This window comes from Microtus oregoni, unplaced genomic scaffold (assembly GCF_018167655.1).
Source record: "Microtus oregoni isolate MIOR12 unplaced genomic scaffold, Mior012 000041F_ref0000270, whole genome shotgun sequence".
Lineage (NCBI taxonomy): Eukaryota > Metazoa > Chordata > Mammalia > Rodentia > Cricetidae > Microtus > Microtus oregoni.
The window spans coordinates 10211641-10229935 of record NW_024543208.1 but is presented as its reverse complement, the minus strand read 5'-3'; the positions used below and the strand labels follow the sequence as shown (position 1 = coordinate 10229935).

General features: G+C 40.4%; 1 protein-coding gene across 1 annotated transcript in view; it reads right to left on the bottom strand.

The window, feature by feature from the left end:
- Window positions 1-2026: 2026 nt before the first annotated feature.
- Window positions 2027-18295, bottom strand: part of Brinp1 (BMP/retinoic acid inducible neural specific 1) — a 179538-nt gene continuing 163269 nt past the window's right edge. Inside the window, exon 8 of the mRNA XM_041632489.1 lies at window positions 2027-3623. Within this exon, the coding sequence (XP_041488423.1) occupies window positions 2486-3623 (1138 nt within the window). The 3' untranslated portion in view covers window positions 2027-2485. The remainder of the gene's footprint in view (window positions 3624-18295) is intronic.

Below are 18295 nucleotides of genomic sequence, written 5' to 3'. Positions count from 1 at the left end.
TGTGGATGGCTGTTTCTATTTCGCCTAAAGACCCAGCCTTCTCACTCCTCTAGATAATATATCCCTTCAACAATGACACTTTTAAAAGTTGTTATGGCTAGTCTCTAAATGGTTTCTAGAAGTTGAATTTATATATTTGTATTTTTTTCACCCTTTCTTTGGTCATCAAGTTTCTTCGACTTGTCTAAGTTCTAATCCTTTTCCAACGTTGACAATGAACCTATCCCTTCTAAGAGTCCTTCTTCTCAAACTGCCAAGCATATTATAGCTTCCTCAGGATCTTCTCCCTATGCCCACCTCTATAATGACACTCATCTTCGTGATATATGTGTGTGTGTGTCCTGAATATTTATATATAATAAATATTTTATATATAATATATATTTAAATATATATTTAAATATTTGTTAACATGTATGTCTTCTTAATTACTATTTAAATGGCACAAACCATGGACCATTTTCTCTCAATATTTGTATTTCTGACATTCTCCACTCATTTATTAGACACTTCGACATTGTTTGATGAGTTCTTCATCTGCTTATGCTCTGGGAATATTTGATAATATGATTCCTTACATAAAGGATTTCCAAACTAAATGAATACTGAAGATTTCAAAAGCTGAGATCTAAAAACCTATGCAAGCATGTTTTAGTCATCACAAAATGTAAATGTATGCTAATTCAAACCAAAAATGAGAATATTTAAATTTTAATTTACAGTTTTAGGAATAAATAATCTTCCGCCCCTCAGCCTCGCTTTAAAAAGTCAGGAAATTTTTCTTTTGTACACTGAAGCCCCCATTTTTCACTTTAAGGTATCAATAATGGGATTCCTATGGTGCACTGGTAACATCTAGACTGTGGAGAATACATCATGAAAGACAAATGCACGTAATAGAACTAAAGCCAGCATGTGCTGGTATGAGGTATGTGCGAAGTATGAAGTGATATCTAATTATTAGATAGTTTTTGTAACATAAGCTGAAATGAAAATTATTGCTTCCCTTTGGAGAAAGCAGCAGTCAAGGAAAATCTAAAACAGAACTAAGCAGTTTCCTGTCCAGGCAAGCAAACAGTGAACAGTGATGACTTAGACCAGAATGTTTCCAGTCTCAACTGCATACTTTCACGATTCTATATTTCACTCCCAATGCACAAACGACTATCTAGATTGCAAACAAGTGCCTCTCACAGATACCACCTAGTGAAAAAGCAAATGCTCATCTCCTAAGGCTACTAAGCAAGGTCTGCATAAATTTTCCACAGAAGTGTTTTGAGAAGAGCATGCATTTTTGTGTTTCTCATTCTACTCAACCCAAGTTGCTCCTGAGAAGTGACAGTGTTTCTACTGAGCATACATGTGTGGCAGGAGGGTGATGCAGGTGCACATGTGCTCATGTGTATTAAAGTTATTCCAACAGTAATTAAAAAGTATTTGAGGAGCCTTTCATAATCTAATACAACACTAAAATTTACATTATCATTAATATTATGATTGTTAGTGTTATTACTTGGTCACTGGCTATAGTCAATTTAAAACCATTTCTGAACAATATGATACTATATGTCTTTTTAGAGAAAGTAGGTGGAAAAATGTTTCTCTATGCAAGCAAAACAACTGTCAAACACAATCTTGGATAGAGAAATCTTTTTCCCTTTAGTAAAAACATTTGAAGCATAAAGCCAGTGTTCAGAGTGCTTAGAAAGAAGTGGTGTTGCCTAGTGAACCAGAAGGTCAGATTCAAACCCATGTTGGGGCAGTTTTATGGGTGTTTTCATGAGAATGCCCTAATTTCTAAACTATTTGGTTTGAAAGGCTAGTATCTAAGGTTATTCACTCTTCTAGAACTGTGCCAGTTCCTGTTTTCCCAGCCCCACCTAGTAGCCAGCTTCCATTAGCTTCCATTTATTTAGAAGTAAAGAAGCCATATAGACTTTGTAAGACTGCAATGCTCTTGCAACCCCCAACCACATCAAAGCATCAAAAGAAACACAAAGAATTAAGCATAAAGAGGGAAGAACTCTTAACAGAAGAAATATCTTCTTTATCTACGTCCATTTCCTCTCACAAGGAAAAATGGCAGTGTCAGAGGTACATTACATAGATCTCTTTCTTTCTCTTTTAGTGTTTAATCTTAGCACCTGCACAGCAGAGGTCTTTACAATTCATTGCATATGCTCTTCCCTTCTCCCCCCCTCCACACAGCACCTGAGGCCCAAGAAGCCACCATCTCCAAGCTCCACAAAAGTCTGAGACCCTTCTTCATGACAGAATATAGTAGTAACAGACATGCCCCCACAGTTTTATTCAGTTGCTAGAACACTTCAGTTTCCAACAATTGAAGATTTTTTTCCTCCTTTCTTTTGAATATTAATTACATTTTACAAATTGTGTTTGTGTGTGTGTGTTTTATTTTGTTTTGATTTGTTTCATTCTGTTGTGTGTACAACAGAAGGGAAAGTCCACGGCGAAGGGTCCCCAGTTAGCAGAGTTTGGCTGTCATCTGGTCGGACTGTTTGAGGATCTCAGTATTGTAGAGGTCCAAGGCATGGTTCACCCTGATAATCTCACTGTTAGTTAGCTTCAGGCGGTGCTTCAGCATACAGGAAAACAAGTCCAGCTGGGGCTTTCCTGGAGCCACTGGAGGGGCCAGACGATTTATTCGGTCCCGAATGTCCAACATGAGGAGCATCACAGATGAAGAGGAATAGAATTGACCACCCTGTGTGTAGGACTGATTCACTTGTTGCACGGCACTTCTAAGGAGGTCAGCATTGAACCTCAGGCTGTACCCGAACACCTGCACGTCGGATATCTTAATGTAGAATTGCCTCTTGGAGGGATCCGACAGGTCCACGGGGCCCTGGCCGGTCTCATTACGTAGGGTAGGTAGCCGAGTCCGACTACGCAGGTAAATATGGACAGTCTCAAAAAAAGTTTTCCACCGATTGCCCAGCAAGAGAGTCCAGTTGTAGCATTGGCTGTTTTGCAGACGGATCTTCTCCCAACGTGGGTAGCCAAATTCCCCAAAGGGCATGTTCCAGCCCTCTGAATGGCTGCCGCTGAAAGGATTGACATAGACAAAGAACATGGGGTCCAGGCTGCTGTTGCGCATCTGACAGATACGCATGGACATGCCAATCACCATGTGGATGAAGTCCATGCGGTTCTTGTTGCTCTTGAGAGTGAGGGACATGCGCTTGCGCCACCGAGGGTCAAAGAATGTATCAAGGCGAATCTCATTGCTGATGAAGGTAGTGTGAACATAGAGGCGTGAGTCCATCTTCTGCAACAGGTACTTCAATTCCAAGTCCTGGAAGTCCAGGTCGGTCTCAAAGCTAATGAACTGCTCGCTCCGCTCAGAATCCACATTCTGTGGTTCGCAGCGGCCTCTGTATAGCTTGTAGCCCTTATTGCAAGAGCCACAGAGTGAGATGTTTGCCAGGCTGCACATGGCACAGCTGTTGTTCCCACCTATGATGCATGGGATCGGGCGCTGGCACAGTGTGGTACTACCATGGCACACACAACTCCTCTGGCTCTCCAGGAAGGTTCCCCAGAAGCCATTCTCATTGCAGTAGAGAAGTGACTGGACCCGTGCAAGCCACTGCTGAATTGTCCTGTGAAAAAGAAGGAAAATGAAAAATGTTAGCTATAATGAATGAAGTTACACAACTGACCATGCAAGTTGGAGCCTCTCAACAAATAAGTAAGGGGCTTAGAGTGATTAATAAATACATTGCTATTCTGCATAGTGCCAGAAAGCAGTTGTATCAGTTTGTACTTTGCCTCTCTAACATTCTCTGAGGACATCTTTAAAGAAGAGGAGTTAGACTAAATTTGGGGTTTCCATCCACTTCTGTACATTGCACTATACAATAAACACTGAGAAATTTGGTTTAGGAAATGTAGTGTCTAAACATGAAAACCCTTTCTGGATGAAAACAAATCATGAACAAAAAATCCATTGGAAAGATTTGAGGGTCATTTTTTTTTTTTATGTAAGCATCAGAGAATTTAGTACTCTCCCCGCCTTTCTTTAATGAGGTTATGCGATACCCAACCCTGCTAGCAACAACATGAAAAAGCTTAATTGCATCATATTCCAGAATTCATGAGTGCTTCCATACAAACATACAAATCACCTGGCATGATTCTCACAGTGGCTTTTCATAACATGCAATAAAGGTATATGTTCCTCTGGTGTCCAGAGTTCTAAATTCTTAATTGTGAGGCATTTCTATTGCAAACTGTATCTCTAGATCTCCTGAATACTGCTTTACCACTCTGTGAATGATAATATATATATATATATATTATATATATATATATATATATATATATATATATATATATTTCAATGATGACAGATCTGTGAGCCAATGAGAAGTAGCGTAAGAATACATAAAAAAATATGCAAGGCAGTCAGTCCAGAGGCCTCTCATTTTTTCATTTTAATTCCTATGGAAGTCATCTCTCCGCTGTCTTTCATGTTATGAATAGTTCTATATATCTGCCTAGCAGTCTTTATCCTGCACAGGCCATTTTTACTCCCAGCTTCTCACTTGTATCTACCAACAACACCCAGACAATGACTTGAGATTCAAGTATCACCAGAGATTTCATGAAATTTTGGCTCCTCTATACATGAACAGAGGAGGCAGTAGACAGTTTCTTTAGCCTTCCCACTCACTTCTGCCACACAGGGCTGTTATAAAGATTACATGAGATTCCATCTTACATCTGTCATAGTGACCAAGATCAAAAACACTGATGACAACTTATGTTGGAGAGGATGTGAGGCAAGGGGAACGCTTCTCCATTGCTAACAGGAGAGCAAACTTGTACAGCTACTTTGGAAATCAGTATGGCAATTTCTGAGAAAATTAAGAAACAATCTACCTCAGGACCCAGAAAAAGCACTTTTGGGTATATATCCAAAGGATGTTCAATCATAACACAAGGACATGTGCTCAACTATTTTTGTAGCAGCATTGTTAATAATAGCTAAAACCTGGAAACAACTGAGATATCCCTCAACCGAAGAATGGATAAAGAAAATGTGGTACATTGACACAATGGAGTACTACTCAGGGGTAAAAAAATGACATCTTGAAATTTTCAGTTAAATGAATAAATCTAGAAAAAAAAAAACATATTGAGTGAAGTAGCCCAGACTTTGAAAGACAAATATATTATGTACTCACTCATAACTGGATTTTAGGCATAAAGCAAAGAGAAATCAGCCTGCAATTCACAATCCCAGAGAACCTGGACAACAATGAGGACCCTGAGAGACCTACACAGATATAATCTACATGGGAACTGGAAAAAGACAAGATCTCCTGAGTAAATTGGGAGTGTGGGGGATCACGAGACAAGGTAGAAGGGGAGAAGGGAAGGAAGGGAGGAGAGTGGGGGAAAATGTACAGCACAATAAGAACAATTAAAACAGATTAAAAAGTCACATGATTTTTTTGTTGTTGTTGTTGTTTGTTTTTGTTTTTTTTGGAGACAGGGTTTCTCTGTAGCTTTGGTGCCTGTCCCAGAACTAGCTCTTGTAGACCAGGCTGGCCTCGAACTCCCAGAGATCCGCCTGCCTCTGCCTCCCGAGTGCTGGGATTAAAGGCGTGCGCCACCACAGCCCGGCTTACATGATACTTTTAATGTAAAATCTAGTTTTGAATTTGGTAGGCATTAAGTGTTCAACAAAACTCAGCTCTTGATTTCTTGCAAAGGAATTGTCCGTTTGTTTTACAAGCATGACCACAGAAGCTGCAAGGCTAAATGATAGACTTAAAATCATATGACCAGTGAGAAGGGAAGTCTCCAGACACATTCACTTTGCTTTGGGCATTATCTGTCAATCCAAAATTTAAAGGGAGCCGGGCAGTGGTGGCACACGCCTTTAATCCCAGCACTCGGGAGGCAGAGGAAGGCGGATCTCTGTGAGTTCCAGACCAGCCTGGTCTACAAGAGCTAGTTCCAGGACAGGCTCCAAAACCACAGAGAAACCCTGTCTCGAAAAACAAAACAAAACAAAACAAAAAAAACCCAAAATTTAAAGGGAAAAATTAAAATCCTTTCTTAAGACTACATGAAAGGGCTGTGATAGTAGTTATAATGAAGTCCATATTTCATATCGTCCAGTGCTATGAAGCTGTAAAGAGACGCTCATCTGAATCCAGCATCCTGTGCTGGAATATGTTAGCAAACGGTCTGCCCTATTACTGGTAGTCCTGACTTACAATCACCAAATCATAAACCCCCACGTCATTGGGGAGACAGTAGAAACTAAAGCTGAAGAGCTTGGATGTTGTTGGTTCAAGCAAAACTGAAGTCAGAGGAAAAAAAAAAAACCGAAACAAACAAAAGACAAAAAGAAAAAGAAAAGGAAACAACAACAAAAAAAATGAAAACTATCCTAGGACTGAGTCATTGCATCTCTTGAATCCTTGCCCTTCTTTGCTAAAATGAGGATAATAAAGTCTTTCTCAAGAGTCTTCTACGAGGAATGCTCAGATGATATATTTAAAGTGCTGAGAAAAGTCTAGCATACAGTAATTACAAAAAACAAAAGGTAATAATACACAGTGCTCATATCTCAGAGAATAACTCTTCTTTTGAAGGTCCTGAAGCCCTCTCTGGGATGCTCTGAAGTCTAAAGGAAGCCATTTTGTTACAGTCATTTGAAAATGGATACTGTTGAAATGGCTGCCGGACTGACTTAGGCTATAAAGAAGTTGCTTATCTGCTGAGAAAAATGGTGGAATAATTAGCTTCCTAAAACTGTCTACCTATTTAATCCACAGAACCATCCCCACCTGGTAATGAAACCTCCCTCACAACACCCCAAGGTATTGCACTTAAACTCTGCCTCATTTTTCTCCTTTCTCCTCCAGCTCCTCAGGTTTGGCAGGTGGGACCCATCTTCCCCCAGCAACTAGCACACAATATAGATAGCTTTACAAATGTTTGCTGAATGAACGAACAAAGAATATTAATATTTTTCTTTTTACGTTTTATTAACGAAAAGAAATAAAAGAAGAAAGAAAACAAACTTCTCCCTTTCCCACAAGAGCGCAGTATTAGTTTTCCATACCATCCGCCCACACAGCCGCAGGCCTCTCTGGTCTTTGCTTCGTGAGACCAATCCTATTACAGCCTGGAGAGCAGCAGGCCCAGCTTTCAGGAAACGAAGCAAGAATCATAATGAGCTGTGTGGCTCTCACTTCCCAAATCCGAACATTGACTGAATATTGGCGTATGAGTCATCTGATATTTTTTGCGAGCTGCAGGGGCTCTCCACGCGGCTGCGATTGCGTGGTTACATCTGACAAAATGCTTCTTTCAAATGGCCCACACTTGCCCCTGTCACTCCCTCTCCAAGTGACAGCACAGTACCCCATTTAGATCGCCTCTGTTCCCATCTGCAAGGCATTCTATAACCCCGTAGAGCGCCCCCTTTCTCGTGTCTCATCTTTGGGACCCTTTGTAGGGATCACAGCCCCCGCTCCTCCTATCAATGCTTCATTGTGGTGGAACTCTCAGAATCCTCGGTGAGGAAAATAAAAAAGATGAAAGTTCCTGGTGATGCTGCTACAAGCAAGGGGGCTGCTGGGGAATTAGGATTCCAGCCTTGTCAGGGAGGAGGAATTGGGGACAGAGGCCCTCTGAGACACATTACCAGGCTGCATGGCACCTGCGTCTCCTGAGCTTGGAATAATCATGAGGTTGTGGGCTGTATCAAAGGGGGCATTAATGACACAGCACCAGGACCCAGAAGGGAAGTGGTGTGAAGGAGGGCAAGGCCCAGGAAAGAGGAAGCAGAGGGGAAAGTGCCCTGACAGAGGGGAGAAAGGACTTCATGTTGGGGAAGGGTACATGGGAGCTACTGGGCAGAATATATGGCACAATGAGAGTGGGCAAGATAGAACAGGTTCATTTACCATCAGTTACAAGAGTCAGAGAATGTAGATAGCAGAGAGTCATAGGCTGGGACATGGATTAGTGACTCATCTCCTTTCTTTTATACAAGAGTGGGTGCATCAGAAAGAGTCAGAGCAGTGTTGTTGGTGACTGTTAGTCCAGAGGTCGGTGAGCATCTTGTTGCTTTTAAATACTTCATTTTGAGAAGATTAAAACCTGAAAAAAAAGCCCAGTCCATTTCCTCTCTCTCTCTCTCTCTCTCTCTCTCTCTCTCTCTCTCTCTCTCTCTTTGTGTGTGTGTGTGTGTGTGTGTGTGTGGTGTGTGTGTGGTATGTTTGTGCATGTCTGCACATGCGTATACACACTGATTTTTTTTAATACACACAACTTCAAACAGTAAATCAGCCTAATCAAGATAATGTCCTATATCTTCTCCATCTCCACCTAGTGATCTGAGTAGTAAAACTGCCATTGGAGGTGGAACTCCAAGCCAGAGGAGGGATTTCATGCTGTGCCAGTAATAGGTACTACTGTGTGTCACGGATGGTGATAGGAAGTGTTCATATACACTCTTCCCCTGAGTGTCACACGTCACCACCGTGGTGTGGCAGAAGATAATGGGAACCTGAAAATGAGGTAACATACCATTCCAATACCAACCTTTAGACATCTAGTATAGGTACACTGGGTGCTATACACCATAATATGGTATTAAAGCAACAAGGAGAACAAAGAAGGAGTAGCCATAAGGAGAGAAACAAATGGACAGAATGGGGAAATAACAGAAAGTCTGAGCATGTAAGAACCTATTATCACTTGCCTTGCTTCCTCTGAACCTTCTGGGGTCTCTCTTCTCCTTTCACAGATAATTGGAACTGTCTGATGAGTGCTCAGGGAGACGATGGGGACCAGGGGTAGGAGGGACTGTGATCTATAAATACCATTTTTCAGGCTAGCTGGTGACAGCCACCTCAATGTTGGAGACAGGGAAGCAGCTTAATAGGCCAGTTCTGTATGGAAGGGTCTCACCGGGCTCACACAGAACACCTTTATGCAGTCAGTATGAGGCAGCTAGAACCATGTTTTAAAATGCCTTTCTCTGTCCCCGGGGATCCAGCCACAGATCCTTCCATTTGCAGCCAAATCAGCATCTTTCTGTTGGATGACATATTCAATTCATTCTGATGGGAGTTGGAGTGAAGGGAGGGGAGAGGAGTAGGGAGAGAAAGACAGAAGATAGAGGGTGGGAGAGAGTAAGAGAAATGAGGACGGGAAGCTGAATGGTCACTTCCTAGCTGGTAAAATCTGGTGCTTGTCTGACTAGCACCCACAGTGGCTTAGAGAGCTCAAACACACACACACAGACACATACAGACACACTCACACACACAGACACACACACACACACACTTTCAAATCACCAGCCTATCTCTTTCAACTGGATATCACTGGGTTGATGACACGGAGAGCCAAAACTTTACGGTACCTCTAGATCACAGCAGTTATCTTTTCACCTGCATGAGATAGGATTTGCTTCTGATTTCCACACTGTAGGAGGCAGCCATGATAAGTTAAATATAAACAAATCACCCAAAGGATGATCTTTACTTCCAAACATTATCACCTGACAGAGTAGGACTTAGCCATCTATAAGTTTGATGGAGGCCTGAGTCTCAGTAGTTTACCCTGAAGCAATACCTGGTTGCAGGAAGGACCATAAACTAAGATTACCTGAGCATCATCCAGGAACAGACCATCCAAAGGAAAGGCCTAACGTTCCAACCGCTGTAGATAGGACCACCTGTCAGCACACACTCACGAGGACATCCCTAGATAAATGTCAGCCAATCAAGGGTCCTGAACCTCAGAAACTCCTCAGCCCCACCTTTATTACTATAAAAACCCAACTCTAACTGTGCTCGGGGCTCTCCGTTTATTCCAATACGTTGGACATGCGGAGAGACCGAGTTTGCAAACTTGCATTAAATAAAGCCTCTTTGCTTTTACATACGGGAATCAGTCTCCTTGTTGGCTTTTGGGGGACTTCACAGATTTCGGCATAACACCATCACTGACAGGGGTGATAAAACCGGAGAAGGACTGTCACTGACCCATGGCCACACAGCATAGAAATGGCCAGAGTTCAACATTTCTAACTATGATCTCAGCACACTCTTAGTGATCATAGTATATATTGCTTGCCCTCTAAACCCCAGAGTGGATCCAAACCATCTCAGAACCCTGGAGACACCTCAGCTGCTTCCCTGCAGGTCCTGTCTTTGCCTCAGCCAGGAAGTTCTGGCAACCTGACAGGTCTCCTAGCGACACAGCATGAGTCCCTTGTTATTTGGAGGACAGAGGCTTTGCCACCCAGGGCTTCCCATCCGTTGTTTAAAGGCTCACATCTCCCTTTCAGAACCATCAGGCTGGGGAGTCCTGGCTGGGATTCGTAATTCAAGCAACCTCCCTGCTGATTTTAATTGGAGGTTTTGCCTAAGCTGGGAATGTGGTGCCTGGCCTGTGGCATTTTAGGGGAGATCACACAAATCTAGTGCCAAGGGGTTGGGGGGTTGCACCTAGGCTAAAATAGAAAGCTATAATCCTTATGGCCTATTTGTTTAATAGAAGTATGTTTTTAAAATTGGAGAGGAAATTAAAAAAAAAGTGGAAATACAAATCATTCTTTTATTTATGTCCTGTGTGTTTCTAGGTGCTTTTTTTGACATTATAGTGGGTATCTAGGTAAAGCTGCATGGCTCCACAAAGTGTACACTGTCCAGAAAACAGGCTGAAACTGGAGGTATCAGGTATGCACTGCTTTGTGTACATTGCACATGAATGTCAGCATGTATACATACATACATACATATGTGAGAGTGTGTGCAACTGTGCAGCCATGCTTATGCATATTTTTAAAGAACGGTTTTGATCATACTTGCATATGTCTGTAGTATCAGAACCCTGGAGTATTGGTTCATGGCTATGCTAGTTTGAATTATAACTAGCCATCAGGCTCATTCTGTTCATCACTTTCCCGGAACAAATATTTTTCTTTTACTCATTGTGCTATTTGAGTTTCCTCCAAGGTCTTAATAGCCTGTTTCTCCTCAGTCCTTCACATGATCTCAGAGCCTCAATGAGCAGCACATGAAAACGAGGAAGGAAAGACCAAAAGGAGAGCTGTGTGCTGTCCTGACTTGCTAAGGACATTTTCTAGTCTGGAACTGTGGAGTGAAGGCAGTAAGTGTGTAAGCATGCTTGCATAGGGGCAGGTGTGAGTGTGGAAAGAGGAAGAAGTCAAGCTACAAAGTCGAAATCCAACCTGGTCTTTGAAATTAGGTTGTCAGAAACTTAATTGGCGAGGATTATAAAACAATTTTTGCAATTACACTGTTCTGTGTCTGGAAGGAGGTGACAGGCAACGTCAGCTGCATATTCAAATTCAGAGTTTTGCTCTGGGGCATAGAAGTACTGAAGACAGGTGATGGAAGGAGCCTCTCAGAGACACAAAAAGGAGCTGAAGGCAGCAGGGGCTCCCATGTGGATGCTGTTGGAGTGTGCTGTTTGTCCTGGGCAGTAGATACGCAGGATTAAAGTCTCAGACTGAGGAAGAGAAAGGGGCCTAACCATAGCCTAGGGCCTGTTTTGACCTTGAAGTGGCACAACAGCGGCGTAGGTCAATGCTTTGGTGATCACAGTGTAGAAACCAGTTAAACAGAACTGCATTTGCACTGACTATTTGGTCTTAGATGTTTGACCTTGAATGAGTTGCGAACTCTTCGACACTAAGCCTTCCTTTCTTTCTTTGTGGGCACATTTTCACATATGTGTTTGAGTGTGTGTATGTGTGTTTGTGTGAATACACATGTGTGCCTGAGCACTTGGAAGCCACAGGCTAACCAGTGTTTCCTCAGGAGCCCACCACATTTCATGTGCCAGGGTCTCCGGAGCACTGGAGAAAAAAGCTTGCTGGTTAGTCTAGACTTGTCATTCACTGAGCTCCCAAGATCCACCTCTCTCTCTCTCTTTCCCGTGCAGGGACTGTGAGCATGAATTAAGAGGGGAGGTTTTTCTTAACATGTGTGCTAGTGAGAGAAGCCAGGTATCCATGCTTATCAGGCAAGCACCTTACCTGGCTTACATATGTGAAATGTGCCCACGAAGAAAGAAAGGAAGGCTTAGTGTTACCGAGTCACTGTTCTCAGCCCTGACTCTCAGCTCTCTTACCTACCTACTGAAGATCATAAGATCAACCTTGTGCTTTGTTTTCAGAGCTAACCTGAATGTGAAAAGTTTCTGAGAGTTTCCAGTGCAAGGAAGTGATAAGTACTAGCCGTTGCTGTTATTGAGGGCAAAGAATAATCACATACTGAAAATGTCCCCTGTGAAAATATTTTTCCGTGATACTAAAACAGCCCAAGTGATTATAATTTAATAGTCTAGTATCACTGGATACTCATTCTCCACAGTTCTGATGAACTTTGCCACTAGAATGCTTTTGAAAGAAAGAGGTAGACTAGCCATGGGCATTGGAGTCAGAGAAGAAGAAAAAATTGTATTAATGAGTACATTATTCAACCTTGAACTAATTACTTGTTCTGTTTAAGCTTCTGTTGTCTCCAATACAGAAACGGAACAATAGCATATTCCTTGCATGGTTGTTCTGAACGTCAGATAAGAGAAGGCATATACATTTCAGACATACAGTAGGTGTTCAGAATCTCTTATGAAAAGAGGGATTGTGTTCCCGCCCCTGAGCTCACATGGTAAATGGTTCCTTGGAAATCAGTAGTTATATAATGGCAAAAAAAAAAAAAACCTGTAAGAAAGAAAAATTCTTTGGGTGGTGGTGGCACACGCCTTTAATCCCAGTACTTGGGGATCAGAGGCAGACTGATCTCCACGAGTTCGAGGCCAGCCTGGTCTTCAAGAGCTAGTTGGAGGACAGGCTCCAAAACTACAGAGAAACCCTGTCTTGAAAACAACCAAGAAAAAAAAAGAAAAGAAAGAAAGAAAGAAAGAAAAATTCAGTAAGTGCTGATGGCTGAGTTAATATTAAACAATGGAAATTTGATAAAAATTGCTTCTATTCTATCAAGTCAAAACAAACGATGGGAGATCTGTGAGAAGTAAGAAGCAACAAGGACTAAATAATTTAATAAAAAGGCAAATACTTTCTTTAAAGCACTTACCACAGAGTAAAAAAATATTAACAGAAAAAGGCTAAGATTAAACCATACCCAGAAAAAATATTGAACTTAGAGACAACACAATGAATTAATGTACATCTAGCCAACAAAATATTTCATTGTTAACCTAAGCTATGGTCAGATTGTTTGTGTCCTGCTTCGGGAAGGTTCCGATCTCCACCCTCAGTGTCCCCTAAATCCATCAACTGACATCTCAGTTTTCAAAGCAATGTAGGTGGGGCTTGGGGGTGATGAGACCAAGAAAATGGAGTCCTCATGAGTGCAATTAGTGGTTTTATATATGGGGACCAAAAGAGACCCGTGAAGTCTTCTATTATAGACAGTTATAGGGACCAGAAATTCCTCCTCAGGCATTTGTGTAGATACTTTAGTTTTGAAATTCCAGGCCTCCAGAACAAGGGAAAATGGATTTAGCTAATTATGTGACACCCAGTCTATGGAATTGGTTGTAAAACTTTTAAAAATTTAAGACACCACGTAAAGCACCATAGCTCCCTAACAAGTCACCACCAAAAATGGAAGACGGGTAAATGATAGAAGCAGGCCTTTCATTTAACAAGTAGCTAGTAAGCGTATGAAATTCTACTTTTGTTCATTATTAAGATATAAGTCAAAATTTTAGTAATAAAAACTTCTGATGAACAGCTAAGATAGAATTTAAATTGGCCAAAAAAGAAAAAAGATAGAAAATAATCGAGCAAAAATGCTAAATATTGGCAAAGACATAGAGCAAATGCAACTTCCCTATGCAGTGATGGGAAAGAAATGAGTTCCAGCAAAGAATGGAATTATCTACTAAAGTATTTAGTGAAATGAACATATTAACATTTGTGTGCCAGCATTTCCACCCCTAGTATGTACACGACAAAAAACCACAGTACCCTGAAAGGCATTCATTAGGATTGCTGCAGTAGTCATTGCAGCCCCAGGCTGGAGAGCATGCAAAAGTCAATCAGCAACAGAACAGATGTCTGCACACATTTGAAATATCCTGAGAGATGAGCCAACCACAACTACACAAAACAATGAATGGTATTTACCACGAAAATTAAAAGGAAATGAAAAAGGTGAAGAGTTTGCACTAATTTTAAAGGGCCGATTTGGGCCAGTGATATTACCCAGAGGGCAAAGGTACATGCCATTTAGCTTGAGAACCTAAGTTCAATTCCTGAAACCCAGAAGGTAGAAAGAAGGTGATACTTTCACCTCCACTTGTGTACTGTAGCAGGAATATATTTATGCCTACAAATTAAAGTATTAATAATTAATTAATATTTTCCATACAAAGGTAGAGTTAACCTAGGGTAAATATGCCCATCAGAAGATAGGTTGGGGCATGGAGAATCTTCATACAGATTCAGATAAAATCAGATACAGGTAGAGACATAGATATAGATATAGATATAGATGTAGCTATAAATGATATAGATACTTGTCTAGATAGATAGAGAGATACATACATACATACATACATACATACATACATAGAAGGTAGATAGGGTTCTATTGTGTGTACATGTATATATACATGTATGTGTGTGCTTATTTTTTTACTTTTTAAATTAAAACATAATTACATCTTCTTCTCTCTTCCCTTCCTTCCCTTTAATCCCTCTCAGATATGATGACTCCCAACCTTGTTTCCTTTGGAAATTGTGGCCTCTTTTTCCTTAATTGTTATTATTTCATATATACATACATACATACACACACATATATACATATTGTGCTCAGTCCACTTAGTGTTACTTGTATGCACATGATTGCAGTGCTTACCAATTTGTATAGGATAATTTTTAATTTTAATTCTGGCATGCACACAAACATACACACACACTCATGTAGGACACATGTGTGCTGGTGCTTGCAGAAGCCAGAAGATGTATGATCAGTTATTGCCGGAGTTATAGGTGGATGTGAGCCATCTCATTTAAGTATTTGGAACTGAACATAAGTCTTTGGGAAGAGCAGCAGCTTTTCTTAACCCCAAACCATCTGTCTATCTCCAAGGCCTTATGTCTTGATTTTCTTGGTATTTATATATGTGAAATGAATGAAATTTTACATTGTTATACATTTACATGGTTTGACATTGCTATAAGAACACAATAATTCTATAAGGCATTTGCAAAATTAATCCACTAAAATACTCATAATAATAGCATAAAGTAGACAACCACCAGCAGTCATTTTGCATCACCATTAAACCTTTAAGGTCTTTTGTTTGTGTATTTCATACTTTGATCTTCACCCTTTTTCTCTGTCTATACTGTGTAAAGGGAGCATTAAATTGTTATTTTAACATTATGAAACACCGAAGCTCACAAAAGAAGGAGAGATGGCAAAATCACCAATCACCACTAGTGGTGTGTTGCAACATTGAGACTATGTCTCACCATGTGCAGGCTGAATGTAAGGCTGCGGTGTGGGGTGCAGCACAGAAAGACATTTCTGAAGGAAGATTAAAAACCAAACAGAAGAAAGACCTATCTACAAAGATTGTGAGAACTCAGTTCTATTTCTATCTCAATCCCCTGAGCCTCTAGATTCTAATCCAAATAAAAAACAACTTTCAAGCTACAGGAAAAGAGGTGGGGGAAAAACAAACAAACGAAATACAATATAGAGAAACTGGAGATACTGATTTTCTTGTCTTACGTCAGCTGGGAGTGAGTCAACTGGCCTATCTGCTACAAATGCAGGATGACAAACATGGGTGGAAATGAAGATGTCCCTGCTGATCCTGGCCTTAGTACATTTCACAATGCGGAGAAGGAGCTTTAGGCATGCAACCTCCACCCCCATTTGAATTGTGCTCCCTTGGGTTAGCAGAGTGTTGGGACTCACTGCCAGTTCTGTTTCTCCATAAATAGATAAGAAATGCCAAAATACCTCTAGCTCAAAACTTGATTGTCACATGGTTAGGAAGAAATCCTTAGGCTCCAGTGATTGACAGACAGCTGCCCCAGGCTATGCTGGGTTTATCTGTGGACTTGATCCTTTTATTTAAGAAGATACTTTAAAACACACTTAAAATAAGTCATCACCACCCAAACTATCACCTTTAAGACACACACAAACACACATTCATGCACGTGCTCAAAAAAAACACACACACACACATGCATATACATACAAGAAAACAGGTAGTCAAGATCTATCAAGGTAGCAATTTATTCTGAGAGGGACAGCTGAGGAGCCTATGCTGGCAGAACATCAAAATCACGGATATAAATGATTCTTGTGTAAGGTCTGGACTATGAAATAGATGGAAAACTGAGACTAGAATCATTAAGTGATTTGCCTGAGCTTACATAAATTATTCCTGGTGGTCTATAACCCAAATGTGCCCCTTAAGAAAGAATTTGCACTTTGCCCAAAATAACAATGTTAATCTTTCTTTCAGCTTTCTCCAAAGGAATGTTCATTCCACCAAGGTTGTTCTGCACTAAAGAAAGGAAGTAATCTTACTGTTTGAAACATGCTGAACACTGGCCCTGAAGACACTAATTTTAGGAGACAGGAAATAGCACTCTGCGTCAGCTCCCCCCTCCCAATTAGGACAGGAGTTCATAGGGTTCAAGTACTCCATGCCTGTTTTTTTTTTACAGGAGCCCAGTGATTATTTTCTGGATATTTATTCAACTCTTGAATGTACATTTGGAGAATTTTCCATAATTGACATCTCCAGCAACTTGCAGAATGTCCTTTCTCTCTCCTGGTACCCACACCGTATATCCACCCACGAAATAAGACAATGATTGCAGCTTATGTGAAACCATCCCCTATAGTCATTCCCCAGAAAAGCCAAGAAAGGAAAATAATAATTATTAAAACAAACAACAGAATATGTACCTTGGTGAAACATTAAACAATAAGTTCAAATATTAAGATAAATTCACTAAAAATAATTTTGAGTAACTAAGTTCAATTTTATGTTAGAAAATGTTTTCTCACAAGGCCCATAAGGAATGTGCTCCCTTCTGTTGTAATATGAGTTGTTTGATTAAAAGAGAAAAATGAAAACTGTATTCTATATGTAAACTTCTTACAGAGACAGGAGGGTGTTTATCTTCTTGAAAATCATTAGATTTGCCATGGGTTTTATTAATAAAACGAGGCAGAACAGACGACTTAAGCACTCAGAACTGAACCAGCCAGCTGATTCCACCTCTGTCCCTTGGAAAAACACTTGGTGATGCTCAGAGACCATTCTGAACTGCCTGGCCTTTCTGATCAAGGACCACATGCAGAGACCCCCAAAATAAACTGTTGGTCAATAAAACACAGCCTTCTGACATCTCTGCTTAAGTACCATTGGTGCCTTATTGGACTCTCCATGACTGGCCAGCTACTAGTTGTACACAACCGAGAGCTACCGTCGACAGTAGGTAGAGAACAATTACTTTGACAATCCAGATATGAATTTCTAATCAATGGATCCTGAGTTTAGACAATAATTCTTGTTTTAAGCCCTTAAATGTGGGTTAGTTTGTTATAGAAAGATAAATATTCTGAATATTCTTTCCTATTCTGTTGTAAGCTGGCTGTGTTCCTATATGAGGGAAAACTCTAAATATGCTTCCTTCCTCTGCATTTTTTCACAATTAAATATCCTATCACTGTTATTATGATAAGCTGTCATCTCAGTAATTGCGTTATTTTATATAAGGAACCTAAAGATAGAGAGGTTATCTGGAAGGACTTATTCTAATTAGTTGTGTTACTTAAGAGGAAATAATTTTCAAGTCAGAGGCATCTGAACCTATGTAAAGCATGCTATTCACTACTTTGAAGAGGGTGGAATAGTTTAAAAGTATTGGACAGTGACAAAGATCATCTTGGAAAGATTCCTAGCTAAAAACCAAAAGAGAATGATGACCTGGGTCCTATAACCTCAAATCACTGGAAGGAACTTAAACATGTATTTACCTTCATGGATTGCAAAAGATTAGGGCTGTTAGAGCCAATGCTTTGATTTTTACTCATAAGATATAACCATATCTAAATATATTTCAGTCAGACTCCAACTCATGGACATTTTAAGACTGTGCATCTGTCATTTTTGTTTCTAAATGTACAATAATTTAATACACATCAATACAAACTAATTCAGTTACTTTAGTGGAGACATTTTTTATTCTATTTTGTTT